Source organism: Dreissena polymorpha, chromosome 11, assembly GCF_020536995.1.
Source record: "Dreissena polymorpha isolate Duluth1 chromosome 11, UMN_Dpol_1.0, whole genome shotgun sequence".
Lineage (NCBI taxonomy): Eukaryota > Metazoa > Mollusca > Bivalvia > Myida > Dreissenidae > Dreissena > Dreissena polymorpha.
Genome location: NC_068365.1, coordinates 23,348,219 through 23,368,295, shown reverse-complemented (window position 1 = coordinate 23,368,295; position 20,077 = coordinate 23,348,219). Strand labels below are relative to the sequence as shown.

General features: G+C 35.5%; 2 protein-coding genes across 2 annotated transcripts; one reads left to right on the top strand and one right to left on the bottom strand.

Annotated features, from left to right (window-relative positions):
• Positions 1-2,883: 2,883 nt before the first annotated feature.
• LOC127849689 (uncharacterized) lies at positions 2,884-4,371 on the bottom strand. Its single transcript, XM_052382435.1, has 2 exons — positions 4,242-4,371; positions 2,884-3,404 (listed from the first exon to the last, which is right to left on the bottom strand). The coding sequence occupies exons 1-2, from the start codon at positions 4,369-4,371 to the stop codon at positions 2,908-2,910; spliced, it is 627 nt and encodes a 208-aa protein (XP_052238395.1). The 3' UTR covers positions 2,884-2,907.
• Positions 4,372-6,814: 2,443 nt separating this feature from the next.
• On the top strand, positions 6,815-7,977 carry LOC127849688 (uncharacterized). Its single transcript, XM_052382433.1, has 2 exons — positions 6,815-7,038; positions 7,104-7,977. Exons 1-2 carry the CDS (start codon positions 6,815-6,817, stop codon positions 7,975-7,977), a joined length of 1,098 nt encoding a protein of 365 aa, XP_052238393.1.
• Positions 7,978-20,077: the final 12,100 nt, after the last annotated feature.

Genomic DNA, 20,077 nt, shown 5'->3' with positions numbered 1-20,077 from the left:
TGAGGGTTACTTTTTTTCTTTTTTTAATTGTGTTCTTGTGTTTTTACTGGAGCTTTTTAGATCCGATGTTTACATTAATCAATATAAAGCATTTAATGACAAAGTCCAATACATGCCAAAATCTGTGAAAAGGCCCCTTTAAACAGTGTTTCAATACAGCAGAGACGCCTATTGTTCATGTTGTTGTTGTTGTTGTTGTTGAAACTGATGAAACATATCTTGGTCGTCGTAACATGCTATTCTTCTAATTTGGGTTTAAGTGCTGGTTTCATGGCGCAATTAAAAATAATCTCTACCCCAAAATACGAGTTTAACAACTTCGCATCACAACACCGAGTATATGATTAACTTGAACATTAAATTACATCTGATAATCACTCTGACAGTTGTACAATATTGCAAATTTTATTTGAGAAACATCAAGTCCTTTTTGCGATTAATTATAAACGCGACTTATTAAAATGTATCAACATAATTGAATGTCAATTGATCACGCTTTCCTATCGTGTAATATGCATTGTTTTAATCCAAGTAAATGCTTTTGTCATTTTATAATGTGTGCAACAAGCCATAAAAACACAATCACACAATTCGTAAAATTATCTGCGATAGTGTAAAATACTAGCTAGCAAAAAAGCACAACACTAGAAATTTGGAATGTCCCATTTTGTACACGGGTATTGTCCGCTCATTTATCTGCTATTTCATGGAATGTTTTCCATTCTTTTTTTATGTATATTTATATCCATTTATTTTATTGTATAATTAATGCATTTACCATGGATAAATAACATATTGCCCAAGCTTAAACATATGTTTTGTATGCTGAAATCTGCAAATTTAAGCGATTTTACCAACGGCTTTTATTTGATAAACTGCTTCAGCTCATTTGAGCAGAAGTAGAGTACATGACGTAGCGCGTATGAAGAAGTGGAAAGTTGATAAAATTCATAAACACATTTGAATAGTGGTGTGATGGCATAAAGGTACTTATTTAACTATGCTTAACTAATTATTAAAGACCCTGAATGAAAATTCGTCAGTTATTTTGTTACGTGGATTATATGTATCGATTTAATAGCATAATTAAAGGTAAGATTAAATTCCGCATGTTTATTTTTTTTGTTTTTGTTTTTACTTTCGTGTTAACGAATATTTAGCACTTTCGATAAGATTTTCTTTCTACTTACGCAGTTTTTTATTCGATTTGGTCTTTTGACAAGTGAATGGCTATACTTTAATAATAAGCTAGTTACAATAACTTTGTGGTCGCAAGAAGCTTGAACATGCATTGTGTGCTGGCGATTTCTGTTCACGTTAGTCGATTCTTTTTCTCCATCCGGAAAAAGAATTTAAACATGGGCGCCATCGATGCACCAGATCACACACGGTATACCCAAAAACGTTCTGCGCGTCCTTAAGTTCGTCGTCCGAGGTCGGAAATCGTAGTGTCATGTCTTTAAGCTCGAATAAAGCGTCAGTCAATGCAGGTGTCTGTTTACTCGTTTAAATTGTCTTGGTCGTCGATAGTTAACTTCTAAAATGTCAGCCAGTTTAACAAAGTTGTCTCGCGGTTACTTGTATTTACCCAGCAGGGTATGTTTTAACTGGGTGTTAACCGATCGGTAAAACTAACCAAATTGTATACAAACTCTTAATGACCAACAAGTTACCTTCTTTTAACCTCCATTGTGGTTAACCGCCGGTTAAACTGTTTGTAAAATCGGATGTTGGTTCTTCAATAAATCCGAAATGGGTTATTTAGTTTGATGTAATGGCTTCATAAAATACGTTTTTGGGATAGTTTCCTCGCGATATACTGGATTAATGTACGTTGTTTTCATAATGCGGTTACAACCGGATACGCACATGCATATTTTAACTCAGCGGAAAAAAGTCAGGTACATCACATATCAAAGCGGAATATAACTATATGAGCGCCCTGTGAAGGTTGTTGGAACACATGAGGATTAATAGAGCTTCATTTGTTCTTTATCACGATTCAAAACGTTGACGATTTTTTAAAATAAGTTGGAAAATTGCCATTTCGACAATCTTCGACAAGTCCCTTTGAACAAAAGGTTACAATATGACGGAGATGAGTTAGCTATTTTAAATATAAGTTAAATGATAAGTATTAGTAAAAATTGAAATAATACAAACTAACCCATATTGCGTATAAATGGACGTATGATTCAATATCTATGTAAACGTTAAACTCGCGTCGTATTATACACATCTTGACGATGGATGAATAAAACAATCAACTTTTAATAATATATTTTACATTCAAATAACGACCTTTTGAATGGGCTTATCTCGCAATAACGTTAAGTTCACTGGCCACAACGTATACTATGTTACATGGAGTCAACGAATACGTAGGTTTCAACCCTATTCATGCAACGTTTGTATTTCTGTAGTATTCATGCGTGTCCATGTATTATGACAACTTAAAGTATAGCTGGTAATTAAAAGTGCGCTTGTGAGAACTGGCGTGTTTTCATCATGGCCAGTCATGCTTCCAATTACTTTTAATATAGGTATCCAGATATTGTTTTGGATAATTTTACAGTTTTGCAAAAAAGGTTTATGATACGAGTTCTTACTCAGACACACTTTTTAAACTAATTGGAAAAAAGGTGATTGCTATTTATATAATCAGCAGTTTGAAACATTTAATTTAAGCGTGTTTTATTTTCTTCATAAAAGCAATTTAATGTTTCAAAATAAATCAATAAAAGAAGGAAAATAACTTGGAACCAATGAACGTAAAACTTTAATATCATCAGACGTAATTTTTTGTATTGGATTTTTTGCGAACGAGTTGCTTAATACAATGTTACATTTACTTACAAAGCGTTAAAAACAAAGTGACACGTGCAAATATACATAGGTCAATCGGTTCTAATGGCTCACAAATATCGCCATGTAATTGGCCCGCCCAAACTGCTGTTTCTGCCACATGTCTGCTGAATTGAAATCAGCATAGACGAACTGCGGGTACCTGGGATGTTTGTCCATATTACAACTCCCTTCCCTTTCGATGACCGCCACATGTCCGATATCCCCGAGACAAAAGCCATGATACAGGGTGTTGATGCGAAAGCGACGTTCAATCGTCGATATGACATCGCCGACAATCGAGAAGAAATTATACGTTGTTGTCTTTGTGAGGTCCGACCAGCTTGCGTCCACGACCCTACCTTTTGCGAACCAGTTGTTGAAGTCGCTTCCTTGTGCGTCAAAGATGACGAATCCAACCTCGCGTTTGTCACTATACAGAGCAAACTTTACGTAAATGACGTTGAGGTTTGCCCAGATAGCGTTCAGATTATCCTGGCGGAAGTGGCTGGAGTAGGTTCGCGACATATCAATCGGTTTTGTAGTGGAGGCATTCTGCCCTGTAGGAAATGACGACATTTGTTTTGAAGAGAATGCTTATTCTTGGCAGCAGCAATTTATATTTGAAATTAAATTTCTAACTGGTTAACATAACATAGTATTATTTACAGAATATTTGAATATCAATATCATTATTTGTCAAGCAAAACACCTTCTACATATAGTTTTGATATGCTCTATTTATTCCTGATTTTTCATTTCATTGTCTGTCCCAAACTGTCAACGGCGATAAAGAGTTCTGGTACTTGTGAATCAACCGCCAGCCGAGACGATAAGTTGTTCATTTGCCAAAAAACAAACACTTTCTTACCGATTTAAAATAATAAGACGTCTTGGTTTGAACATGTATCATATGTCATCTTTAGCTTTATGGCTAACTATCGGCATGCATCAAATACATTTAAAAAACATACACAAAAAGCATCAAAGCATAAGTCCAAAAATATAAACATTTAAATAAAACAATAAAACAATTTAAGGCACATTTTACAAAAAGTGCACTTATCAACCACGTTCGCCAAGTATGCAAAACGTACGTTGAAAAAATGGAAATGAATCTTGACTAAATCAGCATATTTATTTAATTAACATTGGGAACTTTGCATCCTGAACATGTATTGTTAACAATGCCTTCTTTAAACAAGAAAAAGGTTTGAGTTTAATAAACGTCATTTAAGTTCATAAGTTCATAAGAACTTTAGCCAAGTTGAGATCATTACATGGATAAGTCTTCAATTAAGCAAAAGTATAGCACACGCGAACATCAAATGCAGTCAAACAAATATATTCGACTATAATAGTATTATATTGTTCAGACTTTTATAATTTGAACACACCTGTCATCCATGCGCTGTACACGTTTTGCCCGTTACCGGAAGTAGCTCTGAACACAAGGTTCCAACCGTTAATCTCGAGCTCTGCAACAAGCAGTGGGGCGGTCGACTGGGCTGGAGGTGGACCTGCCATAACGCCGTACGAGATCCAAACTATTAACAAAGCGATCGCTGTCGAAAACACGCTGAACATGTTAAAGTAAGTATGTGAATTAAAATATGATTTGATTGGAGAAATAGTAAAGAAACGTCCCTTGTTGTTGGCTTATATACACCAAAGATGAACTAAAGTACTTCATTTGCATAGTATGTGTCATAAGGCGTATGTTGAAACGACGCTCTGCACGAAACACATAAACATGTTGTTTTACACGATTTTATATAATTTAACTTGATTTGGTTGAATATGTCCTGTATACTTGGAATACATCCTGTGTACGCGTCATTTATTTTATGTTTAAAGGTTAACCACCTAACAACATGTTCATTATATTATGAGTAATAGCGTACTAGTGCTTAAGGTACATCAAGTCCGTGTAAACTCGTGTATGCAAACAAAAAGATCATTAAGCGATAAATCAGCTTGCAAATTAAAATATAACTCTTGAATATACGTTGAGTTTGTATGAAGTGTATCTACCTAGGAATTGGTAGAGTGCAAATTTAATGACATGATACATGATACGACTTAACCAAAATAACTATGTATTGAGTCTGGAAGATACGCAATAATCTGATGCTTGGGTACGAAGTCACCACCTTTGGATACAAGTTGATTAGTTGGCTAAAATTTAATTCATAGTCAAATTAGGTTTTATTTAAAAGAATAGTTATTTATGTTCATCACAGTTTACGTCAAGTAAATATCTTCTTGTAATGTTTTATACTTATGTTTTGTTCTGCGGCGAATGAGTGGCGAATAACAGTGAGTGATAATTTTATGATTTCACTCACTCTTACGACTTTCTTAGCTTTTTTACTCCTTTTAGCTTGCGTTATTGCGACTTTTTGTTTAGCCTTTGTACGCCTTTAAGTTCGACGTTATCACGACTTTTGTAACGTTTGTTAACCTTTCAATTTGTGTTATTATACCTTAATTTTGCATAAGTATGCCTTATTCTCGCGTTATTACGCCTTTTTGACGTTATTACATTGTATTAATCGTTAGTAGGTTTGTACTCCCTGTGTACATGTAGGAACCGTCCATATGTAGTAGTCTTATTAATAGAGAGCCAAACTCGGGAATCTGTGTCATCTGTGTCTTGCTTTTTGTGTATCAAAAAGCGTTTTAGTAATTTCAACAGGAATAATCGTTTTAGGGCATTTATTTTTGTTACTACATGTATACGAGTCATTCTGTTTTCTTTAAATACAGACTAAATCATCGCGCTAAATGTTTGATACTGACTGAATTTAATAATTGCTAGAAATGGTTTCCTATACATGAACGGTGATGAGAACAAAATTAGAAAACCCATCATTTCAATTATTATTGCATTCATAAGACTTCCAAAATTATACCATATGTTCTACCATAGTGCATTAATTGTTTGCAAGTGTACGTTAAGTTTTGATCTTATGCCTTATTATGTACTTGGAAATGAAATTCAGTTTCTAACCTGTGTAGCCATCTCATTTATTATTAAATATGTCTCATGTTTGTCTGAGTACACTTATACAATGTATATTGCCCAATAATATTACTTTTAGCCATAATGTTGCTGTAGTATCATTATACATTTAAATACATAATACAGAATTATTTGCTACATTGTGTAATTTACTTCCTGTATTGTAGTATACAAATAAATAGTGGTGTTTTTATACACTCTCTGTTAAGCTAATACCCCATATACCATCTATAATCTTTTTTTTTTCAGTATAGGTGGTCTTTACAGGGGAAACACACTGATTAAATTGAAGACAAGACAAGTGACAGGAACCTGTGGAAACAGTTTGATGAAGACCTCAACACCATCCTGGAAACAACACTCCAAGGGCCAATAGACTGAAGTCTCTGACCAATCTTGTCCACTCTATCGGCAAAGAACGATTTGTTGAGGTGACACGGAAACCCACCAGAACCCCTGCACAGCCAAATAGAATACAACGACAGATCACAGAAATTAGGAAAGAGCTGAAGTCACTGAGGAAATCCTACCTAAAAGCAAATCTAGAGGAAAGATCCGGACTTCAGCAGCTTAGAGATGAACTCAGACAGAAACTGACCGATCTTCGTAAGGCAGAACAACTCCGAGACGAACGGGAGAAGCGAGCCAAGAGGCGAGCTGAGTTCATATCCAATCCATACAAGTTTTCCAAAGGACTCCTAGACAAAGAGAAATCTGGGAAGCTTGAAAGCAGTATGGAGGAGAAACAACAGCATCTAAAGGACACGCACTCCGATCCAGCGAGAGATAATCCATTAGGAAGCTGTCCAAGAATTGAACCAGTACCAGAACCCACAACTGCACTAAACATAAAAAAACACAATGAAGGAAGAATCTGATGTAGTGAAGAAATCAAGAAGCGGCTCCGCACCAGGACCAAACGGTATACCCTATAAGGTATACAAGATGTGCCCGATGCTACTACGAAGACTATGGACCCTACTTAAGGTGATATGGAGGAAAGGAAAAGTCCCAGATTGTTGGCAACAGGCAGAGGGAATATTTACTCCAAAGGAAAAGGGCTCCAAACATGTGACCGAATTCCGAACAATTTCACTTTTGAATGTGGAGGGGAAAATATTCTTCGCTGTCCTGGCAAGACGAATGACCACGTTCCTGACAACCAATCAGTACATTGACACATCAGTATATAAAGGGGGGTTCCGGGTTTCTCTGGCTGCATTGAACACTCCAGTGCCATCAGTCAGATCATCCGTGAAGCAAAGGTGAACGACAATGACCTCACAGTCGTCTGGTTAGACTTTGCCAACGCCTATGGCTCCATACCAGACAAGCTTATTGAAGAAGCAATGAAGCACTATCATATCCCAGAGCATATACAGGGGATCATAAATGGCTACTTTGACGGCATACAGCTTCGATTCTCAATCGGTGACCAGGCAACGCCATGGCAGAGGTTAGAGAAGGGAATAGTAACTGGCTGCACCATCTCAGTGGTACTATTCGTGATGGGCATGAGCTTAATCATCAATGCCGCGAAGAGGGAAACCAGAGGACCAAAAACAGCGTCAGGTATACACCTCGCATCCAGCAGGGGGTTCATGGATGACCTGACCATCACTACCACCACACATGTACTTGCCCGCTGGCTACTAACAGCCCTAGAGGACACGGTCACATGGGCACGAATGAAGTTCAAACCCAAGAAGTCAAGGAGCCTGATCATCAAGAAGGGAAAGGTCACCAAAAGATTCAATCTACAGGTGCTAGGGGAAGACATTCCATCCATTATTGACAGTCCAGTCAAGTGCCTCGGCAAGTGGTACGACGCCAGCCTGAAGGACACTAACAACATCACTAGAGTCAAAAACCAGCTCCAAGATGGCCTGAAGCTTATAGACCTGACAGGACTTCCAGGCAAGTTTAAGGCATGGCTCTACCAACATGGGTTACTACCTAGGCTTATGTGGCCCATTATGATGTACGAGATAGCTACAACCACTGTAGAAGGATTCGAGAGAGTGATCAACCGGCATCTCCGGAGATGGCTTGGTGTCCCTCCTAGTTTCACCAGCATTGGACTGTATGCCAGAACCAACCAACTTTAACTCCCAATGACCTCACTAGTTCAAGAGTTCAAGGTTGCCAAGGGAAGACTGGTGGTAACCCTCAAAGAGTCATCAGATGACATGATATGGAAGGCAGGCATCGAGACACGGCGAAAGTGGTCAGCAAGCCAGGCAGTCGCCCAGGCAGAAAGCAGGCTACGACACAAAGACATCGAAGGCACCACAGCTATAGGAAGACAAGGCCTGGGCAGTACAAAACCACAACGCTGGAGCACTGCCGGTAAGAAAGAAGCCAAATGGTCCAGCATGAGATCAGGATTTCAGAAGAGGAAGACAGGCGCGCCAGAGCAGTCGATATAGGAGGACAGTGCGCATGGACACAATGGCAGACCACAGAAAGACACCTGACATGGGTAGACATTTGGCATTACGAACCACTACGACTCAAATTCCTACTGAGATCCGTATATGATCTGCTGCCATCTCCAGTCAATCTACACAGATGAGGGTAAGTGGAAGACCCAAAGTGTCAGCTGTGCGACAAACCAGGAACCATGCAGCACACCCTCTCATCTTGCCAGACAGCGCTAACACAAGGCCGCTACAGATGGAGGCACGACACGGTCCTCAAGGAGCTAGCAGACATACTAGAGCGGGAGAGAAGAAAGACAAGACCTACCAACAAGAAGGCAGTATCAACAATCAAATTCGTTAAGGAAGGACAAACTGCCAAGAAGGCAAGAACCGCAGCAACATCTATCCTTGATGAATCAGAGCGTTTGGAGATGAAGGTCGACCTAGGAAAACAGCTGGTATTCCCAGACATAGTCCATACAACACAGAGACCAGACATAGTTATATGGTCTCCCAAGGATAATAAACTGGTGATGATAGAACTCAATGTACCCTGGGAGACTAGGTGTGATGAGGCCTACAAGCGGAAAATGGGAAAGTACACTGAGCTACAAGAACAGTGTAAAAGTCGTAGTTGGAGTGCCTGGCTGTTCCCCGTTGAAATAGGGTGCAGAGGATTCCCAGCCCAATCAGTATGAAGAATGCTCAGCAACATTGGGATCAAGGGAGGTGACAGGAAGAGGGCTGTAGGCAGACTTGGACAAGCTGCAGAAAGAGCATCCAACTGGCTGTGGATGATGAGAGAGGAGAAGAGCTGGACGCTAAACCACTGACCCGTAGTGTTTGGCCAACACTACGGATCCACTGCCCGGAGAGTGTCCTGGGATTAAAGGATAGAAACACTTGATAATAGGCAGTTCCCAGCTGATGTGTCAGTGGTTTGTGCAGTAGTATCTGTATTCTACACACACTACCTAGAAAATTTCATTAATATTTACGTTCTTACGTGTATATGCGTAGTTTCACTTTAATGATAATAATAATATAACTGCTTTTTCTAAGAAATTATTTTTCTTTTCACCTTTGTACTGCTGTATAATCTGTAGTTACCAATTTGAAAATGTTTATAAATTTGCATTTATATGCCACATTCACAGTCTTATAAGTCTGAAAGTAAAAACATTAACTGTTATACATAACCCTTCTTTAATCTATTCCCAAAGATCACCTATTTTTCATGTTTCGTATAGGTGGTCTGACACAACATGTGTCAAATTTGGGAAAATAGTTGGAACAGTTTTTCTTATACTGTAATATATCATGACGGTACCCTACTATTTTCACATGCCTTTAACTTATACATATTTTTATACACAAGTTATTAGAAAAAAAGCCTTCATCTTTTTAATACGTTACAAATCTGTACATAAATTTGTTTGCTATTCATGACCACGGCTTTTGAAATCACTACTTTTGCGGATCTTGGAAGACTGGCTAAAAATTCATATTTTTACCAGCTGACTAATGTAACCATATTATTAAGTGGTTAAAATCACTTCTTAATAACCCATAAGCTTAGCTCATTCTCCCTACATGTTGTACACACAATAAATATTTCAATTTGCTGAATCCTAACGGTTTTACCTATTGTTTCCTCGATAGGCAAATCTGACATCTCGGGTAGCTCCAACATTATCCAGCCGACCATTTATGCCATTGGCAAATCCCATTGTCATGATTGTAAATCGTCCTCGTGTGCGGGTGCCGTCGAGCGAATAAACATCGTCAAAATGACTTAAACCATTCCAACAATAGAAACTGAATTTATCAACAGCAATTAGCAATATTGCTTTAATCTCACTAATTTAACTTGCACCTTTAAAATAAGTAATTTTACTTTTATACAAATGCTTCCCGAATCAACACGTGCTAACGCAAACGACGTGTGCACAAGACAACACCGCACAATTAAGGTTAAATACCACTTATTATATTAGAATCATCGACATATCGGGCTACATAATTATCTACCGTTACACCATTCGCAGCCAATGATCACTATGTATGAGTATTGGTGTTGCTTCATCCTACAAATTCAATATCTTGATATATATGTATTCATTCTAACGTACAAACCCCCACTTTCACTGTATAATATGTGTTGTTGTTGTAAAAATTATCGGAAGTCTCAATATTGTACTTAATACTGTACTTTGCTATATTGCCCATATTGTATATGTTATATACTTGGGTGAGAATAAAGTTCTGTTCTGTTCTCTTCAGGTAAAAAAATATGTTCATTCAACAGCATGAATTGATTAACAAACTGCACGATTTCACGGCTTGTGTCGGAAAAAAACAAATGCTTCAATAATAATGTCTATGCAATAAAATGGCCTGACACTTTTAGGAATTGCGTGCATACTTTGTACTGTTATAACTATATGCCCTTCTACTATCAATCGTCATACGCTTCGCTTGATCTCACACCAATAATCAAAACATTCCAAAACACTCGAAAGATATTAGTAATCAACTCCTAAACCTGAAATATAGGAGGATGAAACTTACGATAAAGTATCAGTGATTTCAGTATTTAGTCTCTCATATACCTTATAAACTAGAGTCTATTATTGTGCATTCTGAATCATACATTATTAAGGCGAATAAACTTCTCGATTGATTTGCAAATAACCAATTACCCGGCTTTTAATATTTTAAATTTAGTTTGTGTGTGTGTTTTTCGTGTTGTACTTTTAGAATATAATCTTTATACACGTGATAAAGATATATTGGTTATCGTTAAGAACAGTTTGAGCGCTGCGTTACATTATTTGTGGTATGTGTTTTTAATGGATTCGTGTAATTGGTTATGTTGTAATCTAGTATAAATAGAATATATCTTTATGAACCATTAATGCACAGAAGTCTTTAATGTTACCGATATAACCTGTCAAGATCTGAATTTCGTTGAAGTACAATTCAATCGTTCATGTTGCTTTTTGATTCTCTAATAATTTAGAATACAAAACGACGTAAATGTCACAACTGTTATTTTCTTTATACACTCGTGTTGGATGTCAGTGTAACAAAAGTCTAATCAAGTGTCACGTGTTGTGTATATCTTGTTCATAATTGTTGATTTGTTAAAGATATGTATCGTCTAAAATGAACTCATTTGAAGGGAAGTTGCACTTATGAAGTAATTAGTGGAACAACATGAGCTTCGACGTTATCAGAGCTAGTGCTATGTTGGACATTTTTGAAATAATTTCAGTAAAAACATTTGGCATTAAGCGTTTAATGTTGAGCGTATTGCAGTCAATAATGAAGCATTTGAACCATTGAGGTTTGTACCTCTCTCCGCGCAAAAAGCGTGGTCGACTGAAGGACGGACGAAGGATGGGCGATCTTCATAAAAGCATCACAGTTCAAAGCATGCCAGTTCAAACAAAACATTAACGAGCCTAAAACGAATTGATAGAATATGCGTCAGTTTCCAAAAAAATGAAAACATGTCCCTTTTGATCAACTTGATAAGTTTTTCCAAATATTGTCCTAAAAGACTTGGACAACATATGCATGCGTTTGCCAATCAGTTACAACTACGGACCAAAATACCAGGAATGAACATTAGATAAGAGAAAAAGCTATGCAAAAGATTAAAATGAATATGTTAGCGTTTCCGATTAACACTTTCTTTCGTTTGACATTGATATGATTTATGTCATGAAAACAAATCAACACGTCTGATAATTATCAAGCAATTATAATCAAACCATTTTTGGAGTATATGCTCTCGAGGGGTTATGTTAACTTTTATTTATTTACTGATTAAGGTCAGGAAGGAAGATGTGGAAATTTATGTATTATTGTACTTAAAAAGAACTCGAAGGTCTGTGATAATCAACAGGTAAAAGATACAACATTCAAAATAGCTCACGCATTGTTATTTTAGCGTTTTTAAAGTTGATCAAAACTGGCTGATTTAAGATGGATTGCGATTTGTCACCTAATATTCATAATCCGGCGCTACTAACAAAATAAAGGTTATATGTGTTCTCGGGAAAAGATGCAATAACCAACCAAGTAACAAACTTTACGGAATGGGTTGGTATATTATTGTTATTTCATCACAGTGACTTCCATTTTTTATATGTCTAGGGTAACCAATGCATGTGCGATGTGTCATCTTTTTCGAACGGTTTAGAATTATAAATATACGGGAACAAAGATGTGTATATTAATAGCAAATGAACAAAGGTTCTAATAATCATTGTTGGGATAGCAGCGTTTTTAAAGTTGATAACAAATGTCTAATTTAAGATGGATTGTGATATATCCCCTTCCATTCATCATCTGGCGCTACTCATAAATAAAATTGATATAATTTCACCAGAGGAGCTATTTAATAATACACTTGCTTGTTAATAGTAATTGTTAACATGTTTGCTTCGGATATACGCTTCTACGAACAGTTATTTATGAAAAAAAGCAAATACATTCGTGCATGAAAATATAGCACAATAAACATTTAAACACAGAATTAAGTAAATTTTTATACAATAGTTGCGTTTTTATTGATTACTATTCAAGTCAATTTGTGAACGAGAACATGCATTAACAGTGTTTATATAAAAGAAACCAATATATTGGCTCATAACGGCTTGAACACAACAGTATCATTCACAGAATAAGTAACAGAAAGCACGATAGGTTCAAGAGCATCTAGACATCTAGACAGGGGCCGCGAGCTGTTCAATCGAATGATTTAAGATCTGAGGAAACTCAAGTATTAGTATCAACCTTTTTATTTAAGCTCGACTGAATTGAACGCCTATCGCTTAAAGGACCCTCTAGAGGCCGTTCATAACAAAAAGGCATTGAGAACGCTATCAGATAGTGGCTCTTACCTGAGAACTCCTTATCGTTTGGAGGACACCACACCTAGTACATCGCTGACAATTAAATATATAAAATGAACGTGTTGCAGATACTCCATTCCAATATTATAAATGATATAATATACTTCGAGCAACTGCACTGAAATAATATGTTATTTGTTAAGTTATCGCGACTGTAAATACATACGCATAGATACCATTAGCAATATTTCCACATTTTGAGATCAAGAGTAGATCTCAAGACGCAGTTTGAATCGTGCAGTCTGAAATCTAGACATCTCCGAATCAAGATAGTCAGGGAACACAACAGGTGTAAGTTATTAATAAATAATGAATGCTGCTCATGTGTTTAACTATAATACTTAGACGTAGATGGAAATCTTAAGACATATGGATAGTTCATGTTTCATGCACAGATTATAATAACATTATAAAGATGTTCAAAAGAAACTTCACGGAGTACCTCCGTTGTGACAGATGGTGTAATAAATCACAAATGTTATATTTTAAAATAAACCTCAGTGGAAACTGTTGGGTTAATCGAATTGCTGTCTATATCTGCAGTTAAACTGTTGTTCAAACGGCTTGTTTTATTATGATCTTATGGTTATAATGAGCTCGCCCTGTCAGTACGAGATGTGTTAACAAATGCGCAAAAGTGATAAGCTGGCACAAATATCTGAAACCACGGGCGAAATATTGGTTATACAAAAATGATAACAAACATTACAACAGAACATAAGCTATTATATATACAATAAATTACCGTAAATATTCTCATTCTTGAAATAGTGAATAGTATCCCTATTTATAAACAATCATGAATATACGTGCATTATTCATATGCGCCTAATGGACTGTACGATTTTTGACAGCGAGGCCTTTAAGAAATATATGCGCATGATATCATTATCATCATCCTCATTCTCATCATCATCATCATCATCATCATCATCATCATCATTAGTATCGTCGTCGTCATCATCATCATACTCATACTCATCATCATCATCATCATCGCCATCGTCATCATCGTCGTCGTCGTCGTCGCCGTCGTTGACGTCGTCATCATCATCATTATCATCATCATCATCATCATCATCATCATCATCATCATCATCATCATCATCATCATCATCATCATCATCATCATCATCATCATCATCATCATCATCATCATCATCATCATCATCATCATTAACATCATCATCATCATCATCATCATCATCATCATCATTATCATCATCATCATCATCATCATCAGTATCATCATCATCAACATCAACAACATCAAACACTATTAACAAATGTTTTGAAAAAAAAATGTTATTTAAAGATAATGTTAATGTTTGTGTGGAACAAAATGAATTGCACAGATTACCTTGAAGGTTACCTTAAAACCAGCAGATCTATGTTATCTATGTTATTGATCCTCTTTGTTATTTAATGGATACGAACTGTTGACATAAATACACAAAAACACATTTATCAATTCAAACAGATTCAATAATATAGGTGGTACAACTGGTTCTCAAATATTACAAAGTGGTTTTGCTGTAAAATGTGCAGCCTGTCCGAGCATTAAATTCTTATATTATTTAATTGGGTCGAACATTTGTTCAGTAATTTTAATCATGTAAACATTTAATTGGATGCGACACAAAAATAAACAAGATGTCAATATTGGTATTTTATTTGCACCACATTTATACCTGTGATACATTTCACGATTTACAACAGGCGCTATATAAATACGCACGAAACGTGATATAATAGGATGCCTTACTCTTGTTAATGTAAATGTTACAAGCTATACATGCCATCAACGGGCTGAAATTGCAGCACAATTAGTTTTAGTTTTTAAATCTTCAACTTTCATTTCGCCATGGCATAGTAAATATGGTGTCCACCTTGCGATTGGTAATGGGATCGAATCCCACTGTGGGAGACATCTTTTGACTTCTCCCAAAGACACAAAGTACTGGTTGTATCCATGAAACAAACTCGATAGCGTTTTTGTTTGCTTAGCTTTCGACGCAATCGAGATAAACTAAATAGGTTCAATATATTATAAAATATAGCGGTGGGCATATAAACTGCATACAAAGAACACACATTTATATGAAGAAGGTTTTTATTATAATCTCTTAATCTCTTACTTGCATATGGTATGTATGTTTATAATTAACATATATAACAACATGTTATTTATAAGGACACAAACAGGTTTTATGTGTTCTCGAAAAAACAAGAAATAACGAACCAAATACAATCACAAGGGTAATCAAATATACGGAATGGGCTGGAATATTAATGTTACTTCCTTATACTGACTAAGATTTTAATTTTTGAGGGTCACCATACATGTGCGATGTGTCATCTTTTACGGACGTTTTAGAGATATTGATATACGGGTACAAAGATGTGTATATAAATAGCAAAAGAAGAATGGTTATTATAATCATTTTTTTAAATATATTTTTAATATAAAAATGGCTTACACAATGAAAAATGAGCAACTGATTATCTCCCGAAACATAGTATATAATATTCTCAACTGCAAATCGTCTTCCTGGCACTTACTGGTGGCTCGGACAAATGCTCGCATGAGCATTCTGCTTTTTTTGTCTAAGCAACAATGCTTAGTTTTGTAAGTTTTATCTTCTTTTATGTTTAGGACATTTTATGAGACTTCCTAGACAATTTATATTAGGGATAATCCACACATTAACCGTAACGGTTAATGTGTGGAATATCCATAATATAAATTGTCTAGGAAGTCTGCGGTTGTGAAAAGGGTAACTGGGATCTGAGTTCAGCTAGGTTCGGAATCAATCTTGTCCCTGTTTGATGGCTGCTGTGTTACGGGCCTCAAGAATCTGTGACTGGAGTCGGGTAGTCGTGCAAAAGATATGGTCGATTACAGTACAGGACGTCTCTTGACAAACTGACATGATTTGCAATCGGAACTTAATACATGAAGTAAAAAATAAAATAAAAAATCAAGTCAACTATATTTATCACATTATAATTCGCAACATTGGTTGAGTTTGAAACACGACACTGTTCGTATAAAAAAACGAATTACACGCTTAAATTATATGTTAAAATTTACTGAATATATGTATCATTTTTTTATTATAATTTTAAATTAATATTACAGATGTGTGTGTGTTACGAATAATTCATATCTTAAACCTTTATTTAGAAAACTTAACTATTATCGAAATACCATATCCGGTTATCTATATTTAATGATAATTAAGCATGACTAGCCATGATAAACAAAAACGTCAGTTGTCACAAGCGGACCTTTATTACTAATTAATCTTCTAGTTGTGATAAAACATTGACACGCATGATCCGTACAGAAATATAAATGTTGCGTATAAATGTTGCCCGTAAACTTAAGGCAATAGCGAGATAAAAATGTGTAAAAGTGTTATTTGCCTGTACAATATGATGTAATTAAAAGCTTATTGTTTATTAATTCATCATAAAAGTGTGTATAAAACGACATAAGTTTAACAATTACTTAGCTATTCCGGTTTGTTCGTGTAATTTTATTGTCATTATTAATCTCCCGTTGTCATTAGTAATCTCCGGGTAAAACATCACTAGCATATGTCAACATACAGGTCGCATCATACAGATAATATTGACAATGAGTAAGTAAATTCCCGATAAGTTATGGTTCCTTGTCTTGAAACAATCGATAAAAAGTAGTCTTGCTAATAAGGACCGCAAATCGAGGATCAAAGAAGACGCATAACCAATCATAATCATAAGACTGTTGTTATCGTAAATGATAAATCTCGTGAATAGTATGATTGATAGAAACCGTTTTCATATAAATGCAAACTAATAAGAACGATATTTAAAAACAAAACATAGTGTCAATTTCGTTCATCAGGAAAGAAAAATATGTAGAAAAGAGTATGAATAGATTTCACTGCTTTTGTCGGAGAAAAAACAAAACAGTTAGATTATAATGCGCATTTGATGTATCAATTATATGTCGTGACATTATTAGGAATTACTTGAATACTTTGTACTGCTACAACGTAATTGTCAGTCATTAATTTTTCAATGTGTGATATGGGAGGATGAAACAAACAATAACGCTTCAGTCAGTTCAGTGCTTAGTTGCTTAATGACGTCTTACAGCTTAAAACGTCGATTCTATTCTTGTATATTCTGATCATACATTATTAAGGTCAATACTAATCTTAGCTGATTCGTTCATTCATACACTTTTTTAAAAACAAAAACGGGTTTGTAATAATTAAATATAGTTTATAAACGTACGTTCCATGTTTTACTGTGTAAACTGTAATATGTATACAAGTTATAAAGCTACATTGGTTATCATATAAAACAGTATAAGCACAGCTTGATGTTCATGATAAGTACATGTACTCTTAATAGATTCGTGGCATATGTTTGATTGTCATGCGTCTTTAAAACAGACGTAATCTTAGTAAAATAATACATAGTCAGTCGCTTTGATAATCTTCATTAAAAGCTAATTTAGCAAACGTTAAGATTTAATTGTTATGAGATTGTCAGCCCTTGTGACTTGATGTGTGATTTAAATTGTTATCAAATGTCGATGTAAGTGATCAGTCTTAGATAACTATGGTTATGTTTATAAAGCCTGCCACTGCACCAGCGGCAATAAGCAACTTGACTTGGACAACTGCAATAAAGTCTTGTTCAACTGCTGTTAATTTTCAGTGGTTAGAGATTAAGCCTTCTAAGCTATATGGCAATGTTTATTTAGCCCGTCTAGAGGCACAGAGAAAAGAGGCACAGGCTAACAGGAAACAAATGACGCCACATATTAATATAATTGTCTTTTCCTTCCAAAATGTAATTAGCTATTTATATGCGAACTTTCACATATGCTGTATGTTTGCATTGATCAATATGTCTATACCCACAAAGTTAAAGCAATAAAAAAACTACAAAGTTGGAATTAACTTTAATAAATTCACGTAAATGCATGTAATTAAACTATGGGACGGTTAATGCAAGATATTTAACTTTTTTATTAGGGCTTAGTGGTAATTGTCGAAAAAAATTCAGTTGAGCATTTGGCGTTAAGTGTTAAGCATTGAGCCAAAGTGATTTGTGTCTCCTCTCCCCGCACGAGAAGCGGGGCTGACTGAAGGACGAATGAACGATTGCTATGTGCATCTCTATGTGATCATAAAAGCATTACAGATAAAAGCATAACAGCCTTTAACGATATTAAGACGGACTGAAGTAAATCCTTCAGTTTCCTATACATTGGAAACATGTACGTTTTGAGTTTATATGCTCAAGGATTTGTAAAAACATATTATGCGTTTGCCTATTCAGTTAAATAATTAGGAAAAACATACTAGGAATTTGTATCAGAACAAAACTACGTAATAGACTAAAAAAAGACGTAAGTGTTTCAGATGAACGTTTTCAAACGTTGTTTGGCGTAGTTCTTTGTACTATCTGATGTTGAAAGTAAACTTTAAAAGTACAAATAGATTCTCATTACTTTTCTCTTTTTTTTCTTTTTTTAAGGGCTGAATTATAAGGGCTTGTTCAGACATATTGGTTGTGTTTTTTTAGTACATCATTAAATACTTTTAAATGATTCATGTCAATATCGGAGTTACAAATGTTTTAATTAAAAGCAAGAACACAATTCAAGAAAGACGAAACGTTCCACCTGTGCTCGAACGATTGACCATGGGATTAAATAGCTATTGCTTAAATCCCTCGACCTTAGGATCTGTTATATTCCGTTTGCATGTCAAGCTCTGTATAAGCCCTACCAAGTTGTGTCGAGACAAATAAATCAAACAGCAGAAACACTCCATATTATTCAATCGGGCCGCGTTTGTAACGTTTTATCATCTTATTTATTTCCAATGACGATGATCCATAAACGAAATTGTATGTTCAGTGTAAGTTTACGTCAGGAGTGTAATTTCTTTCCTTGATGTACAATGTCGTTGTTAAATCTGTGGCAAAAAGTTAGAATATTGCCATTTTTGACCATCTTTGATCAATTCGTTTTAACAAAATAATAACAATAATATCAAATGTGTACAGGCAAATAACGATCGTTTACATGAACTTATCTCACAATTGCATTTTAGAGACCTTTTAACGTTTTGGTTAATTGAACACTGTCCGTTGTTGTTATGATAATTGCGATGAAACATTAATAATAAACATGCACAATGCTTTAAAATATCCATTATATGCACATTTTTGACGATTTAAAAACCTTTAAATTATAAAGCGTAACACATGCGAATAAAGTGATTTATTTGGAGAGTTCTGTTGTAATCGTTTTATTTTGTGACTTTACGAGGATTGCTTATATAGTATATAAAATACATCACTCACTGTATTAGCAGGGATGGCCGAGTTGTTCGAGACTTTTACTCCAAAGTCCAGTGGTTTGAGCCCAGTTAAATATGCCTTTTCATTCTTTAATTGTATTATTGTTTTACTGGAGTTAATTATTGGAATTGTTTGATTTTATCAATTAAAAGCATTTAATGACACAATTCAATACAATCCCAAATTTGTGAAAAGGTTCCTTTAAGTTTACCGTCGACTACGACTGCTACACGAAGTCAGTGAATATGTAGGTTTCAACACTATTTACGCAACGTCTACATTGCTATACTGCACAAGCGTGTCCATGCTCGAATTTCCGGCTTCCTTCAACTCTCGATTTCCTTGACCATCGATTTTTTTATTGCTATATATTCAGATAGGTTTCTGTCGGATGGCTCGAATTCGCAAGTGTCAAATAATCGGATGGCTCGAACTGTTTTCACAGTCCCGTTATTTTGCTCGTTTGGCTTCGGGTCGTTTAAGCGATA